Source organism: Lipotes vexillifer, unplaced genomic scaffold (genome assembly GCF_000442215.2).
Source record: "Lipotes vexillifer unplaced genomic scaffold, Lipotes_vexillifer_v1.1 scaffold1330, whole genome shotgun sequence".
Lineage (NCBI taxonomy): Eukaryota > Metazoa > Chordata > Mammalia > Artiodactyla > Lipotidae > Lipotes > Lipotes vexillifer.
In genome coordinates this window covers 1,119-23,675 of record NW_006787533.1, presented here as the reverse complement: position 1 = coordinate 23,675, position 22,557 = coordinate 1,119, and the positions used below count along the sequence as shown (strand labels likewise).

At 40.2% G+C, this 22,557-nt stretch overlaps 1 protein-coding gene across 1 annotated transcript in view; it reads left to right on the top strand.

Moving 5' to 3' along the window:
• LOC103072412 (protein unc-80 homolog) overlaps positions 1-22,024 on the top strand; it is a gene marked incomplete at its 3' end in the record, with an annotated part of 220,293 nt that extends 198,269 nt beyond the window's left edge. The window contains exons 48-56 of the mRNA XM_007460228.1: positions 5,758-5,928; positions 9,363-9,455; positions 10,853-10,888; positions 11,243-11,461; positions 16,120-16,320; positions 18,471-18,594; positions 19,556-19,681; positions 20,930-21,053; positions 21,796-22,024. Of these exons, the coding sequence (XP_007460290.1) occupies positions 5,758-5,928; positions 9,363-9,455; positions 10,853-10,888; positions 11,243-11,461; positions 16,120-16,320; positions 18,471-18,594; positions 19,556-19,681; positions 20,930-21,053; positions 21,796-22,024 (1,323 nt within the window). The remainder of the gene's footprint in view (positions 1-5,757; positions 5,929-9,362; positions 9,456-10,852; positions 10,889-11,242; positions 11,462-16,119; positions 16,321-18,470; positions 18,595-19,555; positions 19,682-20,929; positions 21,054-21,795) is intronic.
• Between the last annotated feature and the right edge of the window lie 533 nt (positions 22,025-22,557).

The following is a 22,557-nucleotide window of genomic DNA, read 5'->3' as shown; positions in this document are numbered from 1 at the left end:
AGAATATTTTGACTACGACTTTATAAATACAAACATCTTAATCATAATTATACCTATAAATTGTCATTAAGGGATTATTTTCTAATTTATTTATGCCAGTTTAATTCCTCAGTCAGTCATTTTATGTTGCAAATAAGCCACTTTCAACTTTTCATTTTTATTTTATCAAAGTTCTTTTCATTGAAATTATTTTCTTTCTATGTAAAATTTATAATAAAGTTTACATTCATTGATTAATGAATCAATTAATATCAATTGATGAATGAATCAATTTGGGGGAGGACTTATTTTATCTTGGTCTGTATCAAACTTTGCTTATTAGAGTTTCTGTCATTTTGAGCTTTTGTGTTTCAGGTTTTGATCATTACTGCATAATTTCCCCAAGTCACATTTCAGTGGTGCCCATAAGATGTAGTTTCTTAATGTAGAATAAACATCTGAAGCAAGATGTTTATTAAATACCAAATTCTACTCAGTGGTGTTTTAACAATTGTCAGTTTTATTTTATGTCAAAAATTCTTTAAGAATAGTTATTATGAATTGGATAAAAGACTGGGAATTTGTATTTTTAAAGTAATCAATGAAAAAAGCAGCAGACAACTGGTCAGATATTCCCAGACTGCTTTATTATCCGGGATTAATTTTAGAGTGTAATACCATTATTTAATATTCTTCCATCAGTGTGTTCATTATGTACTATCTCCTCACACACCGCTGGGACAGAGAGAGAAAATGGTAGGGTCAGAACATCCCGCTGACAAGCAGGGTGACCTCCGCCCCATCTCCACAGTGCATTTCCCAGTCCCCCCACTGCAAATAATCTCTCCTGCCTCCGGTCCCAGAGCAATTTATTTTGAAGTTTTCCCTTATGAAATCTGTTGCTCAGCCATCTCGAGGCGCTGAGCCAAGTCACCATACCTCATCCTGCCTCTTACCTAACCAAGTCTGTAAACAAGAGGAGCCACCGGGAGAAAATGCATACAGTTTATTCTTACCACAGCCTCTGGTGGAAATCTCTGCTCTCCTTGCCTGAGCTGAGTATCACAGCCATCTTCAGGGTCCTCTTTATCGTTTCTCAGAAGCTCCTGAAACGGTGTCAGTCATAAGAGTTGAGGTTTCTGGAAGGATGCAGTGAAGAGTGACTTCTTTCTTGCCCATGTTCTAAATAAATGAAGGAAGGCAGAAGGGAGGTTGAAGTATCACCTTTAGTGCTGAGAAAGATTAAGTAGGGGAATCAGGCTTGAAATAGGACTGCCCTGAGAACTCACAGCAGAGGATAGAAGCCCTGGTGGCAGGCTTTTCCAGGAAAAGGAAAAGAGCTGAGCTGATTTTGCCCAGTATGTCTACATCAATTTGCCCCTCAGGTAAGTCTTTGTCTTCTCCAGAACCGAATGAGTAAAAGGGCAAAGAGGAACCGGGAATGATACTGACTGAACTCTCTCTGCTGGAAGGAAACATGAGGAAAGAGTAAAATATGCCACCCCCATCCCCAACATTCCCACCTTATTCTGTCTTAAGCAATGGGGATTAAACACTGTGCCCCTGGTCAACCCTGCCTCAGGAGGGCAAATCTACCCTCTATCAGGACGGTCCTCATCCTACTTCCCTTAGGCTCCTCCTACAATATCACAGCTCCATAAAAGGTTCAAAAATGGATCAAAACCTTGCATTAACTTAACTCCAAGTCCACTCGATTCCTAAGTGTCAAAATACCCCCTCTTCTATTTTCCACTCCAAGCATATCCAGTACCATGTTATTAGGGTGTATCAGATTCTGCAGTGCGATTAAGTGATAACAGGAAGACACTGCAATGATCAAATGTATAGAGATTCTCTAATATTAAAATGCTAACAGCATAGAAAAGCCCTAAATTTGACTAAAAAATCCTCGCATTATCAAATTCCCAATGAGATATGAAAGACACTTTCAAGTTAAAATCCAAACACATTGAAATCAAAAGGAATTAGAGTTCACAATCAAATTCTCTTGTCATCGTGAGTTAAAAGCCAGAGTCCAGTACTGTTAAGCTAAATTAAAATTTTCTTAAAAAACCTCCCTAATACCTTGTTCTGCTCTGTTTAAGCCAGAACTGTTCTTAATTCCTGGGTGGAGCCAGGATCTCTTAAGTAATTGTTCCCTAGGATATGTTTCATGGGAATAAATTCAATTCTTACAAGACTTCAACATTTGTAATACCAAGTCCCTGTTGTGCTTAAATTTTTTTTTAAATAATGTATTTTATTTAAATATTCATACAAGAAAGTTTTTACATATTGTAATTTTATAGTTTAATGAATGTATACAAAGTTAACACATCAGTGTAACTACCGCTCAAATTGCAAAATCAGATAAAAGAACCACTATCCTGATTTCCAACATCACAAATCAGCTTTGTCTGTTTCTGGACTCAGCTACAATGAAATAATATGATAGGTATTTTTTAATGTCTGACTTCTGTTATTCAGTGCTATTTCATGAGATTCATCCACGCAATCGTGTATAACAATAATTCTTCATTTGTCTATAATATTCTATTGTATGGTTATGCTGCAATTTGTGTATTTCTTCTTTTATTGACAGACATTTGTGTTGTGTCCAGTTTGAAGCTATTACCAGTAATGCTGCAGTGAACATTTTTGTATATGTCTTTGTGTGCACATATATATGCACCTCTGTGGGTAGAAATGCTCTGCTAGATCATGGAGTATGTATATGTTTTGCTTTAGTAGATACTACCAAAGAGTTTTCCAGAGTGCTTGTATCAGTTTTCACTCCCACCAGCAGTGTATAAGTCTTCCAGTACTCTGCAGCTTCATCAGCACTTTGTATTGTCAGTCTTTTTTATTTTAGCTGTTTTTGTTGGCTTATAGTGATATCTCATTGTGGTTTTAATTTCCATTTCCCTCCAGCAAATTAAAAGGTTTGGAAGCCTTTCAGATTGGTTACCGGATTTTGGATATCTACTTTTGCAAAGGGCCTGTTGAAGTATTCTACCCATTTTTAAATGAGATTATCAGTAATTTTTATTTGATATATAGAATTTTTTTTAAAGAGTCTGATATAAATGCATTTTAACGTATAGAGTGGTGTGCTGGTAAACATAAAGAGTTTCTGATATGTAGCATTGCCAATTTGCCAATATGTAGCAGTTGCTGAATACAAAATACCAGAATGACATCATTGAATGTGGTGTCGGAAAGAGATGCTTACAGTAGGCCTTTTTCTTTAAATTAATTTTTTTGGAGTATAGTTGCTTTACGATGTTGTGTTAGTTTCTGCTGTAAAGCAAAGTGAATCAGCTATACATATACCTCCTCTTTTTTGGATTGCCTTCCCATTTAGGTCACCACAGAGCATTGAGTAGAGTTCCCTGTGCTGTACAGTAGGTCCTCATTAGTTATCTATTTTACACATAATATCAGTAGTGTATATGTGTTAATCCCATCCAAATCTCCAAGTTCATCCCATCCCCCTCCTTCCCCCTTGGTATCCATACGTTTGTTCCCTATGTCTGTGTCTCTATTTCTGCTTTGCACATAAGATCATCTATACCATTTTTCTAGATTCCACATATGCGTTAATATACAATATTTGTTTTTCTCTATCTCTCTTACTTCACTGTGTATGAAGTGAAGTCTTACAGTCTCTAAGTCGATCCACATCTCTGCAAATGATCCAATTTTATTCCTTTTTATGGCTGAATAATATTCCCACGTATATATATACCACATCATCTTTATCCATTCCTCTGTTGATGGACAATTAGGTTGCTTCCATGTCCTGACTACTGTAAATAGTTCTGCAGTGAACCTTGGGGTGCATGTATCTTTTTGAATTATGGTTTTCTCTAGGTATATGCCCGGTAGTGGGATTGCTGGGTCATATGGTAGTTTTATTTTTAGTTTTTTAAGGAACCTCCATACTGTTCTCCATAGTGGCTGCATCAGTTTACATTCCCACCAACAGTGTGTGAGTGTTCCCTTTTCTCCACACCCTCTCCAGCATTTGTTGTTTGTGGATATTTTGATGATGGTCATTCTGACAGGCGTGAGGTGATACTGCATTGTAGTTTTGATTTGCATTTCTCTAATAATTAGTGATGTTGAGCATCTTTTCATGTGTTTGTTGGCCATCTGTATGCCTTCTTTGGAGAAATGTCTGTTTAGGTCTTCCACCCATTTTTTGATTGGGTTGTTTGTTTTTTTGATCTTGAGCTGCATGAGCTGTTTGTATGTTTTGGAGATTAATCCTGTTTCATTTGCTTCAGTTGCAAATATTTTCTCCCATCCTGAGGGTTGTCCAGTAGGCCTTCTTTTTTTTTTTTTTTTTTTTTTTTTTTTTTGTGGTATGCGGGCCTCTCACTGTTGTGGCCTCTCCCGTTGCGGAGCACAGGCTCTGGACGCACAGGCTCAGCGGCCATGGCTCACGGGCCCAGCTGCTCTGCAGCCTGTGGGATCTTCCCAGATCGGGGCACGAACCCGTGTCCCCTGCATCGGCAGGCGGACTCTCAACCACTGCACCACCAGGGAAGCCCCAGTAGGCCTTCTTAACTGGTTATTTAGCCATTCCAGCACACCACTGGCTACTTGTATTTCAAATAACATCTCTTACTCTGTGGCTTATAATTTTACTCCCCTAAGGTTGTCTTTTGATGAACAGAGCTCTTCATTTTAATATAGTCCAACGTATCACCTTTTTCCTATTTTTTAGTGCTTTCTGTGTCCTCTTATGAAATCTTGGCTAACCCAAGGTTATGAATATATCCCCTTATATGCTAGGTGCTTCTTTGTTTTTATCTTAACATTTAGATTAACAAGCCATCTGGAATTAATTTTGGTATGGTGTAAAGTAAGGGTTAAAGTTTATTTTTCCCATAGAGATATCTAATAGGCAATAGACCCAAGCACCATTTATAGAAAAGACTAGCCTTTCCCCATTGCATTGCAGTGTCATCTTTGTTATAAATCAAGTATCTGTGGATTTGTTTTGGACTCCTTCTTCTGTTTCATATATCTATTTGTCTATCCTTGCACCAATATTATACTGTCTTAATTATGATAGTTTTATAAAAAGTCTGATGTCTGGTAATATGTCTTTTTACAATTATGAAATTTCCGTCTGTAACTTACCTTGAAGTCTGTTTTGTCTGACATAATAGTTACATCAGCATTCTTTTGGTGTTTGCTCTTACTTTCACCTTCAACATCTCTATATACTTATATTTAATGTCTCTTGATAGCAAAATATAGCTGAATTTTTAAATTATTCACACTAGTAAGCAGCCATTTTCATACCTGTATCACAGTGACTATTTCCAGACCAGACTCTTGCTGTAAAATTGCTTAAGCTTTAAGAAGCCAGCCTCCTAAAGAAGGGTTTTATTTTGTCTCAGATTTGTTGCAAATTACTGAATGGAAGCTTTGTTGATGATTGTGAAGCTTGTTTCACTGATTGACTGAATAGCTCTACCTGTTACCATTCTGTTGTTCTTTCGACCAATTGTATATATGCTAACTCTCCCAAGTAGATAATGTTCTTCCTAAATGCAGAATTTTATCACCTTTTATCCAGTGCTTAATTAACTAATTAATTAGTGTTGGTAGATATTTCCAGCAGCTTTACTTACTCTTGACTTGGGTGGAGTGGGAAGGGGATTCAGAATTTTCCAGCTCTCTAGAGGCTTTTAATTTCTCCATGCTCCAAAATATCAAGTAGGATGTAAAAACGTGATTTGGTTTTCTGTCTGTTGATTAAAGTCTTCAGATGCTGATGGTCTTGGAAGCTTTGGTGCCATGTTACCTACAAAAGCTAAAGAGGCAAACGTCACAAGTGGAGACAGGACCCGCTGCCCGAGAGGAGATCGCCGCCATGGCTGCTCTTGCGACATCCCTGCAGGCCCTTTTATACAGTGTAGAGGTTCTCACCAGGTAATCCCATCGGCAGAAATAGCCACAGCCATAAGCTATATGTATCCACCAAAAAGATGAAAATCTCTAAAATCCAGTTTTTATTCACAGATAACTTATCCAAACTCAGCTAAAACTGCAAACATTCCCTAAGTTGTTTAGATAAATAGTGCTCAGTACTCTAAATAATAATAATGATGATGACAATAATAATGATAATAATTGTTAGTATTATTATTCTACCATGATTGCTAAACACACACTTACATGTAGCTTGCCGAGCTTCTGTGGCAGTTTTAACCCATCAGTAAACAAATCTTTTGTAAAAGGGCTAATTTAGTGAATATGAAAATGTGATCCACGTTTTTATTAGCTCTTATTTTATGAGACATGAAATGTCTGCAATTTCAACTAAGCATTCTTTTATTATTTTCCTGTTTGTAAAGAGCTGGGTTTATTTTTACTTTAATTTCAGAAGCTACATAACAAACATAAACTACAAAATTTTATTCTGATGCTAGAATTGATAGATTCTCTGTCGGACAGGACTCAAGAGTGCTGAGAGAGGGGACTGAGGGATTTAGGAATGGAAAGGTCAGTTGACACCAGGGTTCAGCCCTAAACAAAGTTCCAAGAAGTTAGCCCTGTCACCAGATTCTTGGGTACAGAAGCAGAGGAATTGAGCTGCTCTGTGTCAGGGAAGGGCTGGATAGATGAGGCCTGGGTGGGCGTTGGCGGGTGGGGGCATTAGCGGGGCCGGGGGGATGTCAGTGTACCAAGGATAGAGTGAGTGGGGGTGGTAGATGCAGGACACTATATAGTGATAAGCTTTCCTTTTCCATTGTCATCTAAAATCAGCTGGAAGGAGACGTTCCTCCCCATGGGTGGAGGTGGGGAAGCCTTCTTTCTGCATCGATGTCTTTGCACCTCCATCCCATTTGGCCATATTATTAGCCTAAAATTCTATGGTTTACTCCCATCACAGGCACCAACTTCTCCAAGCCCCATCTTGCTCAGTTGGTGAGGGGACTCGCTGCAACCCCTCAGTCCAGGGAGGATTTTTCCAGCGTGCACCAGCAAGTGAGAGGGGGAGTGAGATTGTTATTCATTAAGTTCAATCTATGTTTAGTTCCTAATCTTGCACTACATTGCCAACCGAGGCAAGCAGAACATAGCCCAAAGCCTTGGGTAGACTCTCTGCTGAAGTGGCCACGTGCATCTAATCTGAAGGGATGGGAAGCCATGGAATAGGGAGCAGTGACAAACTGCCAGTGAGAAACAGCCCCCAGTGCTTTGATGATGGTTTCCTGAAAGTCTGAGGGGGAAGAGCATTACATGGAGAAATACATGACTTACACCCTCCCTTCTGCACCTACCTGGTTATGTCACTAGTGCCTTCCTGTGACTAGAGGAGAGAAGAGCAGTCAATTTCCTTCAAGGGCCACTTGATTCTCCCTCTTTACAGTACACAATGTTGATGCTTTCTATTCCCTTTTATAAGGATAAGTCAATTAACTTCTCCAAAACTGACTAACCAAAAATTCCACAAAGAGTTATGGATGGAGCTCTGACATTTGAAATTCTGTGGCCTTAAATATTCTAGTGTATTTAATATTCAAAAGATGGAGTGGAAGACTAGCCTCATTGGTTGACTGTAATTATTCACAACAAAATTGGCTTCATTGTTTTTACGAAAAGAAAACGAGAAGAATACCACTTCACGTCCACAGTCCTAATGTAGTTGCTCATGAAAACAAATTAACCGTTCTATAGGTAGTAACACAGAAACAAGTATATTACAAGTGTATCAGTATTAGTTTTCCATTGTTGCGTAACACATTACCACAAACTGAGAGGCTTAAAACTGAGCGCATTTATTATCATTGCATGGTTCTGTAGGCCGGAAATCTGGGCAGGCTCAGCTGATCTGTCGGCTCAGGGTCTCGCAAGGCCAAAATCAAGATGTCAGTTGGTCTGGGCTCTTACTGGAACGATCTGGGGAAAAATCCACTTCTCAGCTCATTCAGGGTTTTGGCAGAATCCAGCACCAGGCAGCTTTAGGTCTGAGGTCCCCTTTCCTTCCTGACCGTCAGCCAGGGGCCACTCTCTGCTGTTGGAAGACACCTGTATTCCCTTTTACAGGGCCCCGCAGTCGTCCAGCCAGCAGGGGTGCCTTGAGTCCTTCTCAGACTTCAAATTTGTCTGCCCTTCCCAAGAGAAACTTTCTGCTTTTTAAGGGCCGGTGATGAGATTAGGCCTACCCAGATCATTTCTCTTTTGCCATATGATGTAGCGTGATAACGGGAGTAACACCAGTGGGGCATTGGGGGGAAGGCCTTGGGGCTAGCTTTAAATTCTGCCCCCCACAGCAAAGGCACCGAATAGACGGTCTGGGGCGATTTTTAAAGGGTTACTCTCCAGCCACAACCAGCATACAGAAAATGAGCATGACAAAAGCAAGCTTTAAAGAGTTCATGTAAGCAATTGCTTTGAAAAGCCTTATCTTCCTTTCCATGTCACAGATGACACAGAGGCAGTTTACCTATATATGAGCTGATTTGAACCTATTTCTTAGCATCTATAATAAATTACTGACTTAACAATAGATACTAATTTACTGACTTCCCTGGGTAGTCTTAGGTATAATTTTTTTTTAACATCTTTATTGGAGTATAATTGCTTTACAATGGTGTGTTAGTTTCTGCTGTATAACAAAGTGAATTAGCTATATGTGTACATACATCCCCATATCTCCTCCCTCTTGCGTCTCCCTCCCTCCCACCCTCCCTATCCCACCCCTCTACGTGGACACAAAGCACCGAGCTGATCTCCCTGTGCTATGCGGCTGCTTCCCACTAGCTATCTATGTTACATTTGTTAGTATATATAAGTCCATGCCACTCTCTCACTTCGTCCCAGCTTACCCTTCCCCGTTCCCGTCCCCATGTCCTCAACTCCATTCTTTACGACAGGAATAAAGACACAGACTTAGGTCTAACTTTGACTAGAAAGACTCCTTCCTTGTTTGACAGTTTCTCAGAAAAACAGAGTGGTTGATTATGGAGCAGGTGGCCTAAATGATATGTACACCCTTATCTTTTTTTTACTGTCTAGAATGGCTAACTTCCTGGTACCTGTGGAATTGAAAAAATGAATTCTTACCTCTCACTTAATCAGCACAGACTTAGAAGTCTGATTTCATGAATGTCTGGTTTGAAGAGTACTTGTTTATTACTCAGGACCAAGAAATGAAAGACCTTAAATCGTGGTGAGCTTCTAGACCCTTGGGAATCAGTGTTCCCTTTAAAGTGCCTTCCAGGACAGACTCAGCAGAGGAGTGTGACAGAAAAGGCCAAAGTCTTTATAAGCTTCTAGCTTCAAGCTTGTGTGAGCTGCAGTAACTTGAGGGTTTCATAAGTGTCTCCGCTTCTGTGGTTTTGTTACTGTTGCTGCAGGCCCATGACAGCCCCCCAGATGAGCAGGTGTGACCAGGGTCATAAAGGGGCCACCACAGCCAACCACACCATGTCGTCTGGGGTGACTACCAGGTAATTCACTGGCTTTATTCTTCTGTGGTCTCTCAATGTCGTACAACCTGAATCTCAGCTGTTGCAAGTGAAAGGAATCCTGAAAATAGTCGATATTGAGCGTGAAAATCTCCAAGGAAAAGAGAAGGTGAGAGTTGAGAGTTACACGAAAATACCTAGGCTTTTTTTGCAATTGTCACCTTTGTAAATGAAGAGAAGTAAGCCACCTTCAGAAACTGGTATTTATGTCCATTTGTTTGTGTGAACATGCAAGATGTTCTCTGCCTCCTGGGTGGTCTTTGAACTATTCCAGTGTTGTTTCACTTGCCTCCAAGAAAAAGGCAAAGGAAACAATAATAATCAGGAGGTGGCTTCTCATTCCAGGGCAGTTGTGCAGAGTCACCTTTCTTTCATCTGGACAGATTTTCTACAGACATTTCATCCAAGCTTTTACTTAGCCCCTTAACTTATGCTTTCATGGTTGTTGACTTAATCACCTTCCCTCTTTTGGTGCAACTCAGACACTGGCTGCACTAGTTAATACTTTACTTCATTCTGCCTGGGTTAACCTCTAAATACTCTGAGACAAAAATAAAAGTTTAATTAGCTTCCTCCTCCAAGGAAGATTTAAGACAGAGCAAACCCAAAATCAGCTAGGGAGAAAGTTCTCTTTTCCCAGTATGGAGTAATTAGCAGAGATTATAAGGAAAAACTGAATAATTTTCTATTTTCTCTGAAGCACATTATTAAGTGTATATCATTATTTATGTAAATTCCCTGCTTATCATATATTTATGTTAAAAATGAAATAAGTTCCAAACTATCACATCAGATATAAATTATCTGATGTGATAGTGTTACCTCAGTTTCTCACATTAGGGGAAAATGATTATATGGGTTTTGAGTAATGAGTTTCAGTGATATTTAGGGGTTTCTCTAAGCTTACTGAGCTATGTTCAACTCTAGATGAAAGGTGCCCAGAGAAAGAGGGCTTCTAAAGTCCTGTTACCCATCACTCATAAAGCAAGAAGTCTCTAGAACTGAAAGGAAATCAGCCATATTTCTTCCTAAAATATAGCACATGAAGTTAAAACTGCAACTTAGATTCACCTCACCTTGAAAGTTTTCCAAAATGTCCTTCATTTGACCACATTCCATGAGTTTGTGTGTGTTTTTAGAGTATCTGTCTTTCTACAAATTATCTGGCAGTGGAACAGCTTTCATGGCAGCTATAGTTGCAGCATATGTGGTAGGCAAATGAGAGATCAAGATTTTATATTTTAGGATTAGTATGTGTGTATTAGGGAGCTTACCAAAATGTGTAACTTCAAAGGCTTCTCGTAAGAAAAAGTCGTTAAGAGGCCCCACCACAGGGCCCCTGCTCCTACTCTGATAGTTACTGTTTTTCTGACTCCCAGGTACCAGGAACAAGGCGCCAAACTGCACTTTATCAGGTACAGAAAGACAACCTAATTTTGTACTAATTCTGTCATCTTGTGATAATTTGCCTTGTGAGCTGGGTTATGGTTCCGTCAGCTTTCTTTTCATTCAGGCATGGCATCCTACTTCTGCATAAATCCTCAGGAAGTGGCTAATGGAAAGCCACTACAGTCTGGGATGACAGTCTCTTGCAGGATGATGAACTTTCTTGATCCTTCCGATAAGGTTCTCCTAGGCCCCGCCCTGCTGCTTCATTAACTTGCATGTAATATAAGGCATCATAATTTTCTTCAGTGTGATACCTTCCTCTCATAGTGGCCCCCCATACACCTTCCCAGACCCCCAGTTAAACTTTTCTAATTCCCCAGAGAAAACCTGCACTTACTGGAGGAAGGGCAGGGCCTTCCCAGAGAGGAACTAGATGAACGGCTTGCTCGGGAGGAGTTCAGAAGACCCCGGGAGTCACTGCTGAACATCTGCACCGAGTTCTACAAGCACTGCGGGCCCAGGCTGAAGATCTTGCAAAACCTGGCCGGGGAACCGCGGGTCACTGCCCTGGAGTTGTTGGACGTGAAGTCCCACATGAGGTACTGTCCTCATTTTCTCTGCCCCTGAGTGTGCACACGGCTTGGGCCGGATGTCTGGAGGGGGTTGGGGAGGGGTGTATGCGGGGAGATAAATGTGGGGCAGGATAAAAACTTGAAACTGGCTGAAAGTGATTGGTCTCCTGTAGCTTGGATGCACATCAAACAGGGCCCTCTGGGAAAATAGATGTTAAGTCTGTGGAAAGGGATCTTACCGTGGACAGGGGAGAAATGTTCTTAAAGACAGAAAAGCCCAGTTGATACATTTGCTCCTTAATAAAAGAGAGTGAAAGGGAGATTGCATCACCTGAATTCATAGGGAAGTAACTTTCTTCCACATGCTCTTTACTGCACAAATTCTAATTTTTCACAAGAATCCAATGTCTCCTCTCTCTTATTTTACACAAAAAAATGCACAGCTACTTTCTGCTTGAGGACTTGCTCTGCCGCTACACTATCTGAGGACTCATAGTGAGGGGCCTGCAGGGAAGGAGCAGTTTTAACTCGGAGCCACACTCTGGTTGGGTCTGAGATCCCTTTTATACATATTGTGCATGATAGCCTTCCAATGTTTCGAAAAAGTGTCCTGGTAAAAATTCTGCACTAGATGAGGCCAGTCATCCTTTAAAAATTTGTACTCCTGGTATGTCAGGGAGAGCCCCCAGAATTATATCTCTGTGCACTCATGTTTCCTTTTTCCTAAGGAGATGTCATTTCACTTGTTGCTTCAAACTATAAAGGCTGTGTCTGTACTTTCAGATTCTTAAAAGGAACATGATTCCAGATGATCTTCTATTTAGATTTGTAACAGATTTTAAAGCATCATAAAAATTCCTTGAAAGGAAAATTCCATTGGTAACAAAATATTCACTTGAAAAATTTAGTATATCTGTAAAACTAAAGGTAGGCTTAAGTTCTAGCCTTTCAGAAATAACATTGCAATTTGGCAAAACACACCAATTTCCTGATTATCGTCTCTTTTTTTTCTTAAAATGATTCCTTGAAAAATTTAGAAAGTACTAAGTGAGGGAAAATGAGAAGCCAGAAATGTATGGAGAACACAGGCTCTTTATCCTCCAGACTGATTTCACATTCTCTGAGTTGCTGGCACACACCCAGAAGTCTAGAGCGTCACATGTGTTCACACTCCCTGCTGTGCTCTGATGGGGAAGAACTTATTTTGCACTAAGAATTTCAGCTCCTGCCCTGGGAAAGGCGAGGAAAGTTTGAAGTGTTAGGCTTCTGTTGCCATAGTAACTCCGTGCTCCATTCAGGCCATCTCCCCTCCTTTGCTACTGATAATGGCTAGCTGACCTGAGTAGTTGTGCATCACATTCCCAGAGTCAGAGAATCACTACTATTGACAGACATTCTGTGGGAGAAAGGGGAAAAGATTCCTGAAAGATGGGAGAGTGAGTGAAAAGGGGGGGGGAGGGGAGAGATCATGGTAATGGGTTAGTAACTGTCCTACGTATATCTGTATCTACACTCAAGGCATTTGGAGAGAGGGGAGAGCATGAGTTAGAGAGGCCTGGAGCTCCCTCTAGAGGTCAAACCCTATTAAAGGTTAAATGAGCTCTAGGAGTTCAAATGATTAGCTCTGTGCCTGGCACAGATCTAGGGCTCAGTAGATGCTAACGCTAATGAGAAAGATCCACATGCTATCCTAGACGCTGGGGATGTAAAATAAAGCCCTAGTCCTCAACATGATCACAGTTCAATACGTGAGGCACACATAAGAATACAGGATGCGGTGTTGCAAGCACTATATATCACATGTATTTATGTGTTCATTATTTTACCAAGTACTTGAGGCAACTCAGAAAATTATATGATGCAAAGGGATACAATTTACAAATTAGAGAGTCGAAACAGTGTGAAAAATTAGCAGGGAAATAGTTTATGATAAGATTAGCATGGGAAATCTACGTGATTTTATCATATTAGATACTGTTGATAAACTGTAAATTTGACTTTGGGCTTCTGAGTTATCAAAACAACAGGGAGAAATGGCTGGTTATAAAATCATAGTGTCAATAAGATAAAACACACAACTAGTTTTTTTTGGTAAAGCAAAATCCCCTTTTTAAAATATGAAGAACAAGAAGTATCTCCTGGTTGAGGCATGTTGAAAGGAAAGAGCAGAGTGATGGGCAGCAGCCTCACCAACATCCCATCACAGGTAAAGGACCAGTCTCACGTGACTGGATGCCTGGCGGTACTGAAAGCTGCAAAACGTCACGATGCAATTCAGCAAGAGTAACCTGTATGAGCACAGTTATTTCATGGCCTGGATCTATGGGAAGGTAGGCAGAATTTTTTAATGCCAGGGACTATTTAGTCGACATCCCCTCTGTTCATGCTATTTCACACCAGCTCTCAATAAAAATGGACCCGTCATGTTCTCTGGCCAAACAGAATAGATAGATAGTATCCATCAAGGAGAGAAGGTTGATTTAAAAAAAAAAAAAAAGAAAGAAATGGAGTGATATAAAAGAGGAGATAATTGCAAGAAGTACTCGATTTGAATCAGGGAGCCAAGAAGGAGTGTTGAGGCAATCTGTACCCCTGCATTTGCAGAAGTTATGATTGGCTGCAAGGCTCTCAAGTAAAACGTTCTTGATTAGATAGAGTTTCTACCCTAAAGGAATTTATTACCTCATTTTCCCAGACCAAAGCTGCCAAAGCAGCAGAATAGCAGGATAGTAAGCTCTGCAAACTAATTTTTCTCTCTCTCCCCCATCTCTCCCCTCTCTCCAACTCTCCCTCTTTCCTTTCTCCCCCTCCGTCTCTCCCTTGTGTTCTCAAGATTATTCATGTGATAGTACAGCAAAGACTGTATTAAAGGAAATTTTTGTTTTATGCTGGAAGCATATTCATTTTGTAACATGACAAGAGATGAGAGAAATTCAGTTAATAATCCATAAAATGACACAAATCCAACTCTAAGTATTGTTTTCAAGCTTGAAATAGATCAGTTATTTCTCTAGCATTTCTTAAGGTTACCTACAAGATAACAAGGGAAAAGAAATATGTGTATATACTAGATTTGTTGTGGTGGTCACTTCATGATGTACATGAGTCAAATCATTGTGCTGTACACCTTGGACTTATCAGTGCTGTATGTCAATTATATCTCAATAAAACTGGGAGAAAAAGAAAAAACCCATTTAAAAAAGAAATGTGTATATAGATATACTTTTATCTGTCAGTCAAACGACCTGAAAAGTAAAGCATTATTTTCTGCATGGCACATTTGTGAGAAAGAGATAAACAGAAGAGTGTGAAGACTGTTTAAAATGATTTCTTTAAAACACACACACTCACACACAATTTCCAGAAGGACAATGTGTATGTTCAGTCTGGCGAGAGTATGAGTGGGCATGAAGAGACAGTGACTCTTGATAGTGAAGGGTTGCCATGGAGAAGATGGATTGAATTCATGCTTCCAGATGAAGCCTCGTAGGAAAAAACTGAGGGAATTTGGGGGACCTAACATGAGAGCTTTTCAGTGTGGATGTCCAAAGATGGAATGAGCTGCCTCATGCAGTGGTGAATCCTCCATCCACGGCACTAGTCAGAGCAACTGTAGAGCAATCCATGTGGTAGAGGGGCAAGGGCCTAGCTCTGATTCCGATACCAGAGTGCCTGTCAGAGTCACCTGGCGTGCTCTTAAACTGTAGTTCTTTTTAAGCATTTGTCCTGTCTCTCTTGGAGTAATCAAAAGGACTTCTTATTAAAATGCTATAGTTTGGGCTTCCCTGGTGGCGCAGTGGTTGAGAGTCCGCCTGCCGATGCAGGTGACACGGGTTCGTGCCCCGGTCCGGGAAGATCCCACATGCCACGGAGCGGCTGGGCCCGTGAGCCATGGCCGCTGAGCCTGCACGTCCGGAGCCTGTGCTCCGCAACCGGAGAGGCCGCAACAGTGAGAGGCCCGCGTACCGCAAAAAATAAAAAACACTCTTGAAACAAACCAAAGATATACAGTGGCAAATGAGCACATGCAAAGATATTCAACATCAAACAAAAAAAAAAAAAAAAAAAAAAAAAAAAAAAGCTATAGTTAATACATGGGAAAAAAAGGAACGATACAATATTACCATTGTTCTACTTCTAATGAGTTGAGGAATCTGTGCAGTGATCACTGGTAGCCACTGACATCATGAAGAGTGACAGATAGGAATCACGTATGTCCTGAGGAAAGTACACATCACCTGTGAAGGACACATCACAGAAAATCAAAACCTAATCTGATCTAGCCCCTGGATCTAACTACCAATTGAATTAAATACAGGAGAAATAGGATAAATTAAATGACACCATGGAGATTCAATCAGCACAATCCAGAGTGCAGGAAATGCTACAGGACCAACAGCTAATTTCTCCAGCAGATAAATTACTAGATGTCAAAACGAGAGCAGAAGAGGGGGAACCTACAAATTGAAAAGGCTTAAAAGATATATCAACCAACTGAAATGTATGGGCCTATTTTGTCCAGATTTGTTTTTTAAAACGTTTATTTACAAGTTATGAGATAATGTGCCAGAATGTTCACAGTTTAGGGAGTCAGTGTGCTGGAAGGAGGGTGATTAGCATGATGCTGTGTGGGAAAATTCTCATGGTGGCTTTCTAAGCTTATTAAACGAAACAAAACATTTTAGGTTGGCAGAAATTGCACACTCCCTTCTGAAGTTGGCACCATACGACACCCAGACAATGGAGAGCCGTGGGCTTCGACGCTACATCATGGAGATGCTCCCTATCACCGACTGGACAGCCGAGGCAGTGAGGCCGGCCCTTATCCTCATTTTAAAGAGATTGGATAGGATGTTCAACAAAATTCATAAGATGCCTACTTTGAGGTGAGGAGGCCTCCTAGTCAGCTGTTGGTATTACAAGCTTCAAATTTCAAGTTTGTCATTTTTGAAGGTGGTGGATCAGTCCGCAGTTGAATGAATGGCTCAAAAGTGTTCAGTTGGTTATATGTGCAGAGCTAATCAGGTATACGAATGCATAAGTAGCAGGGTCTATATTTTGAGGAAATAACATATTCTTCAAAAAATATATTTATCTTGAAAAATCTATTGATTTCTTAGCTATCATGTTCCTTATCTGACACACATAAGAAATTCAATGTGTATCCTTCAATTCCTTTTGAAGTAAGGCAAGGTATGCCTTATAAATTAAACAACTAAGGAGAGAAAAAAAATTAACTTGATGTTCAAAAATGTGTATTTAACATAGTATTTTAGGTACCAGTTTATAGAAATGCCAAGCTTTACAATAATCAGCGAAGCAGCAGCTGAAGAGCTCTCAGGGTTGATAACAAATACCTAATTTTCACCTTTTCACCTAATTCAGGTGGTACTAAATCAATATTATTGCCACTTGCCCTCCACTCAGTGGCCTGAAATATCAGTTGGTAGCCTTTCTGTGAGCAGATGCCTCCGAACCAGGCTACCTGGAGTTCTGAGCCCAGTTTGGAAACCTATAGCCACAGTGAGAAGATAGATCAATTGATAAATGCTAATAAACCCACTAGTTTGGAAATTTCCACTTTGGGTTAGTGAGACCGTTTTCTGTCCTATTAAACTAAACCCCAAATCAATGCAACTCTTGCCCAAGAATCTGTAGCACTTACTGTTCAGTTTGTTAGAACATTTCCAGGTTTTATCCTGTGCTCTTTTCATTTATGCAGCCATCAGAAGCTGTTGAATTTATTAAAAAGAAATTGAAAGATTTTCTAATAATGGACAGTTTGATCCTATATTCTTTTCTACCGTGATGATGGATGCCTATACGTTATTTCAAGGTTATTTATTTTAGTAGCATAGAAATGAGTATCCTTAAAGCACCCCTGTTTTCTTTAGTGGTCCCAGTGGAACATCCGTGCCTATTGGCAAATGGCCAGTCTTATAAATCTCACAAGGGTGTGTTAAAATAACTTTTCTTCTCAAGACGTTAACATCTCCGTAGGCTAACTCATTTGTCATATAACTAAACCCATTATAAAGAACAGCAGTTTCCTAAAAGTAGACTTCTGGATAAATTCATAGACTTGATTAATTGTAGGCAATTTTCTTGGTGTGCATGCTGTGAATTTGGGGTTGCCTTGGATTTAATTTCTTCAGGTGATCTCAGTTCAACAAGAGAAATGTTGACTGAACCTAACCTGTGGGTTACTTGAGCCTCAGGAATGTCAACATATCCTCATGTATGAACGTTTCCATTTTGTCATTGTAGAGGTTTCAATTTGGTAGGCAATATAAGCTTAGAAATTATTTCCAGGAAATAGCATTGACCTCAGTAAAGCCCAACTTGTTTATTTAGGGGGCCACAGAAACGACTCTTCAGTACTGAGACAATTACAGACCAGATTGTTTTCTATTACAGAAAATCTCATATTCATCTAATTGGGTTATGTATACCACCATTTATACTACCATAGAATGTAGCCCCAAAATATCATTTTTTAGGAGGCAAAGAAAGAACACTTTTTAAATAGACTGTTTTCCTCTAATGCCATCTTTTTGGCAAGAGTTAAGCCATATAAATCTAATTAGTTGCAGTCTGGTATAAAAGCTGATGAGATCCACTGTAGTCTGATAAAAACATTTCAGAAACACAGCCTATAGTCAAATTGGTTCTACTGGGAGTAATGACTCCTATGATGGGTTTCCTAAAACGGTAGTCTCATACCCTCTCTCATAGTTAAAACCAGGAAACTTGAAATGCCACCCATTCATCATCTCTGTTTTTTCTTCAATAGATTTTGTCTCATTAGTCGAGTGGGGCAGGAGTGCCTCTGCTACGTTTTCAGTATCCTCTTCCCTTCCTAATGTGCTCTGTACTTTTGGAACAACGTGGGTAAACTTCCTCCCCTCTGAAGCATTTTGTTGTCTCAGACACCCATCCTGTCTTAGATAGCGTCAGAATCACTGTCTCATTCACTCGTTTCAGACAGTCTCCAGAAGGGAGCCACGCTGCTAATGGCTCCTATATTGTATTCCAGGCGACAGGTTGAGTGGGAGCCTGCCAGCAATTTGATTGAAGGGGTTTGTTTGACACTTCAGAGGCAGCCAATCATATCCTTCCTGCCTCACCTTAGGTCACTGATCAATGTCTGTGTCAATCTGGTGAGTAGCCAAGTGGCAATCTTATGAAACTTTACAAAATTTAACTCTGCTATTGACTTCTCTGAATTGAAGATTTACAGGTCAACCTACCTACCTACACACCTACCCATGAAAACAGACAGCTCAGGTGACACTGAAAATAATGAGGTACATTTCAAGGTAGTGTGTGGGGAGATCAAGGGGCCCGTCCCTCTACAGATGGGATTTTGGTGTGCTGCTTCCCACGCACTACTTTGACAATTGACCTCTTCAAGCTGCGCTGAGAGTTGAGGGCTGCCAGTTGGAGAGTGGGGTGGCGGGAGACTGCACAATTGGCTAGAAGTTAAAGTAGTCTGGGGTGGGGGAGATTAAAATGCAAAGAGGATTTTTTTTTTCTTTTTTTAGTGAAAAATCACATTATGGGTTGGCCAGTCTAGGATTTACATGAAAACAAAAAAATTTTTTATCAGTTATGTAATATCTAGAGTCTGGTCCTGACAAGGTTTTGTACAATGTGGAAACCGTGGTAGAGCATTTCATTGAATAGAATCTGCTGCTTAGCTAGTTGAGCAATAAATCTGTAGCTGGAATGCCTAGCGCAAGTAGAGCTCTTGCCATCATCATTGTTGTCAGTATTTACTCCATCAAAGAATGTTGACTGCATTCCTTTGAGTCCACAAGTAAGTATGTCCAGTCTCCTGCTTAGAATAATTTTGGGTTCATCTCTCATTATTTACATAGTTAGTTATAAGCAACATTCTACAAAACCTTGGCTGAATCCAGTGTAATCATTTGATCTGACTCCAGACATTACATGCCTTCAAAAGAAGGCAACACGAACAGATTGAAAGTAACATGTCCAACCTTCAAATTTTTTATTATCATTATCATTATTATTATTATTATTGACTGAGACTCCCTTACTACAGTTGCATGAAATTGCAGTAGTCAAGGCTGGTCATGTGCTCTGTTTGTATTTCAGGTGATGGGAGTGGTAGGACCCTCCAGTGTTGCTGATGGATTACCCCTTCTTCATCTCAGCCCTTATCTCTCACCACCTCTGCCCTTCAGCACAGCTGTTGTCCGGCTTGTAGCATTGCAGATACAGGTGTGACTGCCTTACCTGTTTGTCACGCTCATTACGTTGCTGGTTGAGGCACCTGATCATGGTGTTCTCTTTTATTTTTCTGCAAAGGCTGGGCAAAATCTGTGAAACAGAAGTGTAAACATCTCCAGACTTTTACAGTTTTGGAGCTTCAGCCCTGAGCTTGGTCCTAAAGTTGTGCTTCTGTAATTCTTCTTGAGATCTCAAAAATAGCAGAGTCATTTAGTCCCGCCACAACCTCAGGAGCCGCTTCCGTCGTTTAAAACGTGTGTCAGTACCTTAGGAAAATAATGGTTCACAGATAATCAGCTCACAATTGTTAATTAAAAGAGGCAGTAATGTTCAAAGTCTGGTTTTAAATTATTTGCAGAAAGAATTGCAGTAAAAAAAAATTCAAATATTATTACTAGACTTTGAATATCTTAATTTTCTTTAATGGTTGTGGGCTGAATATTGCGGGTGCTTTTTAAAATCATTTTTCTCCCACTTCTTTTATTTCCTAAAATTAAAATAATCATTCCCAAAGCAAAAAAGTATAGAATGCCAATTTCCCTGCCTATTTCTGTGTGTCACCTAACTTTAAAGAGTGATAAATCACCAGAAAGCTTTCTGACCAATGGGAAGTATACAATGGCTGTAAATGGATAACCGGCCCATCCATTCTCTGACAACCAAGCTTGATGGTCCATCATCCAGAGAATGGTTAGATGATGGAAAAGAGATTAAGCAAGCGCTGTGGCTACCAGGCAGAAGGGAAATAAAGACATCCCTAAAGTGATACATTTTGACAACACGTATACAGAGATCATTTATTTCTTTTTATATTGTCTATTGCTTTCTGGCTTGAAGAAGATCTTATACAGGGGAGAGGATTTTTAAATAACTCCCCAATGGAGCAGGTGGCAAGTTCTTTTCTTCCTTTTCTTTGGTCGCTAAAATATTTACTGGTGGACACATGGATAAAATGAATGGGGAAGTGCGGTTGTTTTTGTACCAGACTATAAGTATCATGATTTTTCATTTGATATTCAAGATGTTGCTGTTTTTTAGGCAAATAGCTCTCAATTATGTCAAACAAATGGTAAAGTATCAGTTTGGGGTGAATCTTGTATGCTGCACACATGACAGTTGAACTCCTAGTTTGCAGGTGCAGCCATCAGGGAGTCCCCATCTCCTCCATGCTGTGTAAAAACAAACAGACTGAATGGGTGAGGGGGTCAATTAATCTTTTTTTCTATTATTGCTGCACAGGCTTTAAAAGAAGATTTTCCTTTAAGCCATGTGATCTCCCCATTCACCAATCAAGAGCGAAGGGAGGGGATGCTTTTAAATCTGCTCATCCCATTTGTGCTCACAGTAGGATCTGGAAGCAAAGGTCTGATTAATTTAACTAAAGGAAATTTATCATTGTTGTTGTGTTTTCTTAAGTGTCAGGCTGTTATTTCTTCCTTTTCCCATGAAGGCCGTCACTGAAGTTGATCTGAATGATTTAAACAAGGTTATCTTAGGAAATAAGAGTTGTTCTTTCTTTTCAGTTTAGCTGCCCTTGGTCAAGACTGTCTCTGCTCCACTTAGAAGATACATCCTATTTAAAAGCATTTCAGTACAGCAAAAATCAGGAGAGCATTGTTGCAATTAAGAAAATGGTATTAACTGAAGTACACTATGATGTGAATTGACAGAGAATGGACTGGATAACCTACTGACACTAGGTTTAGTGTAAATCCTGCCACTGTCACTAAATTCCAATATGTTTTCATTACTCTTAATTCTTGGGGGATTTTTTCTTTTAGGAAAGGTTTATCTCAAACATAAAGACAGTGCATTATGAGTATTTGAGCAGAAAAAAAAAAAAAGAAAGGAGGCTGAAATGGTAAGCGGGAGATTTGGCTAAGAGCAGGGACCCTTGGGTGCTGACTACGGAGGAGACACCCAGTACCAGGAGCGCTGCTTCTGTCCATAGGAGAAGCTGTACTTGGTGGGGAAGGCACTCGAATTTCTAGGGTGTTCTAGTTTGGAATTGGAGAAAGAGCTGAATTTTTCTGTGTCTAACGTGGAAAGTCTACCTTGTGACTTGCTTTTCTTTCCACTTCCTCCTTACAAATTCTGCCCGGCAGATAGCCCATGGCTGGAGCAGCCTGAGGTGCAGCTGCTACTGCAGACAGTCATTAATGTGCTCCTGCCTCCACGGATCATCAGCACGTCCAGAAGCAAGAGCTTCATGTTGGAGAGCTCCCCCGCTCACTGCTCCACCCCCGGGGATGCAGGCAAAGACCTGCGCAGGGAAGGGCTGGCAGAGTCCACCAGCCAAGCAGCATACTTGGGTGGGTACTTCTCTCTAGATAGGTAGGTAGGTAGGTAGGTAGGTAGGTAGGTAGGTAGATAGATAGATAGATAGATAGATAGATAGATAGATAGAGAAAGAAAGAAATAGAAATAGAAAGATATAGATATATACACACATATGTATATTATACACGTATGTATGTATATACATATGTACTTAGTTATGTTCCACCTTGACTCAAAAAGTATTTTATTTTTATTTTTTTTTACATCTTTATTGGAGTATAATTGCTTTACAACGGTGTGTTAGTTTCTGCTTTATAACAAACTGAATCAGCTATACATATGTTCCCATATCTCTCCCCTCTTGCGTCTCCCTCCCTCCCATGCTCCCTATCCCACCCCTCTAGGTGGTCACAAAGCACCGAGCTGATCTCCCTGTGCTATGCAGCTGCTTCCCACTAGCTATCTGTTTTACGTTTGGTAGTGTGTATATGTCCATGCCGCTCTCTCACTTTGTCACAGCTTACCCTTCCCCCTCCCCATGTCCTCAAGTCCATGCTCTACAAAAAGTATTTTAAAAGACCTCAATC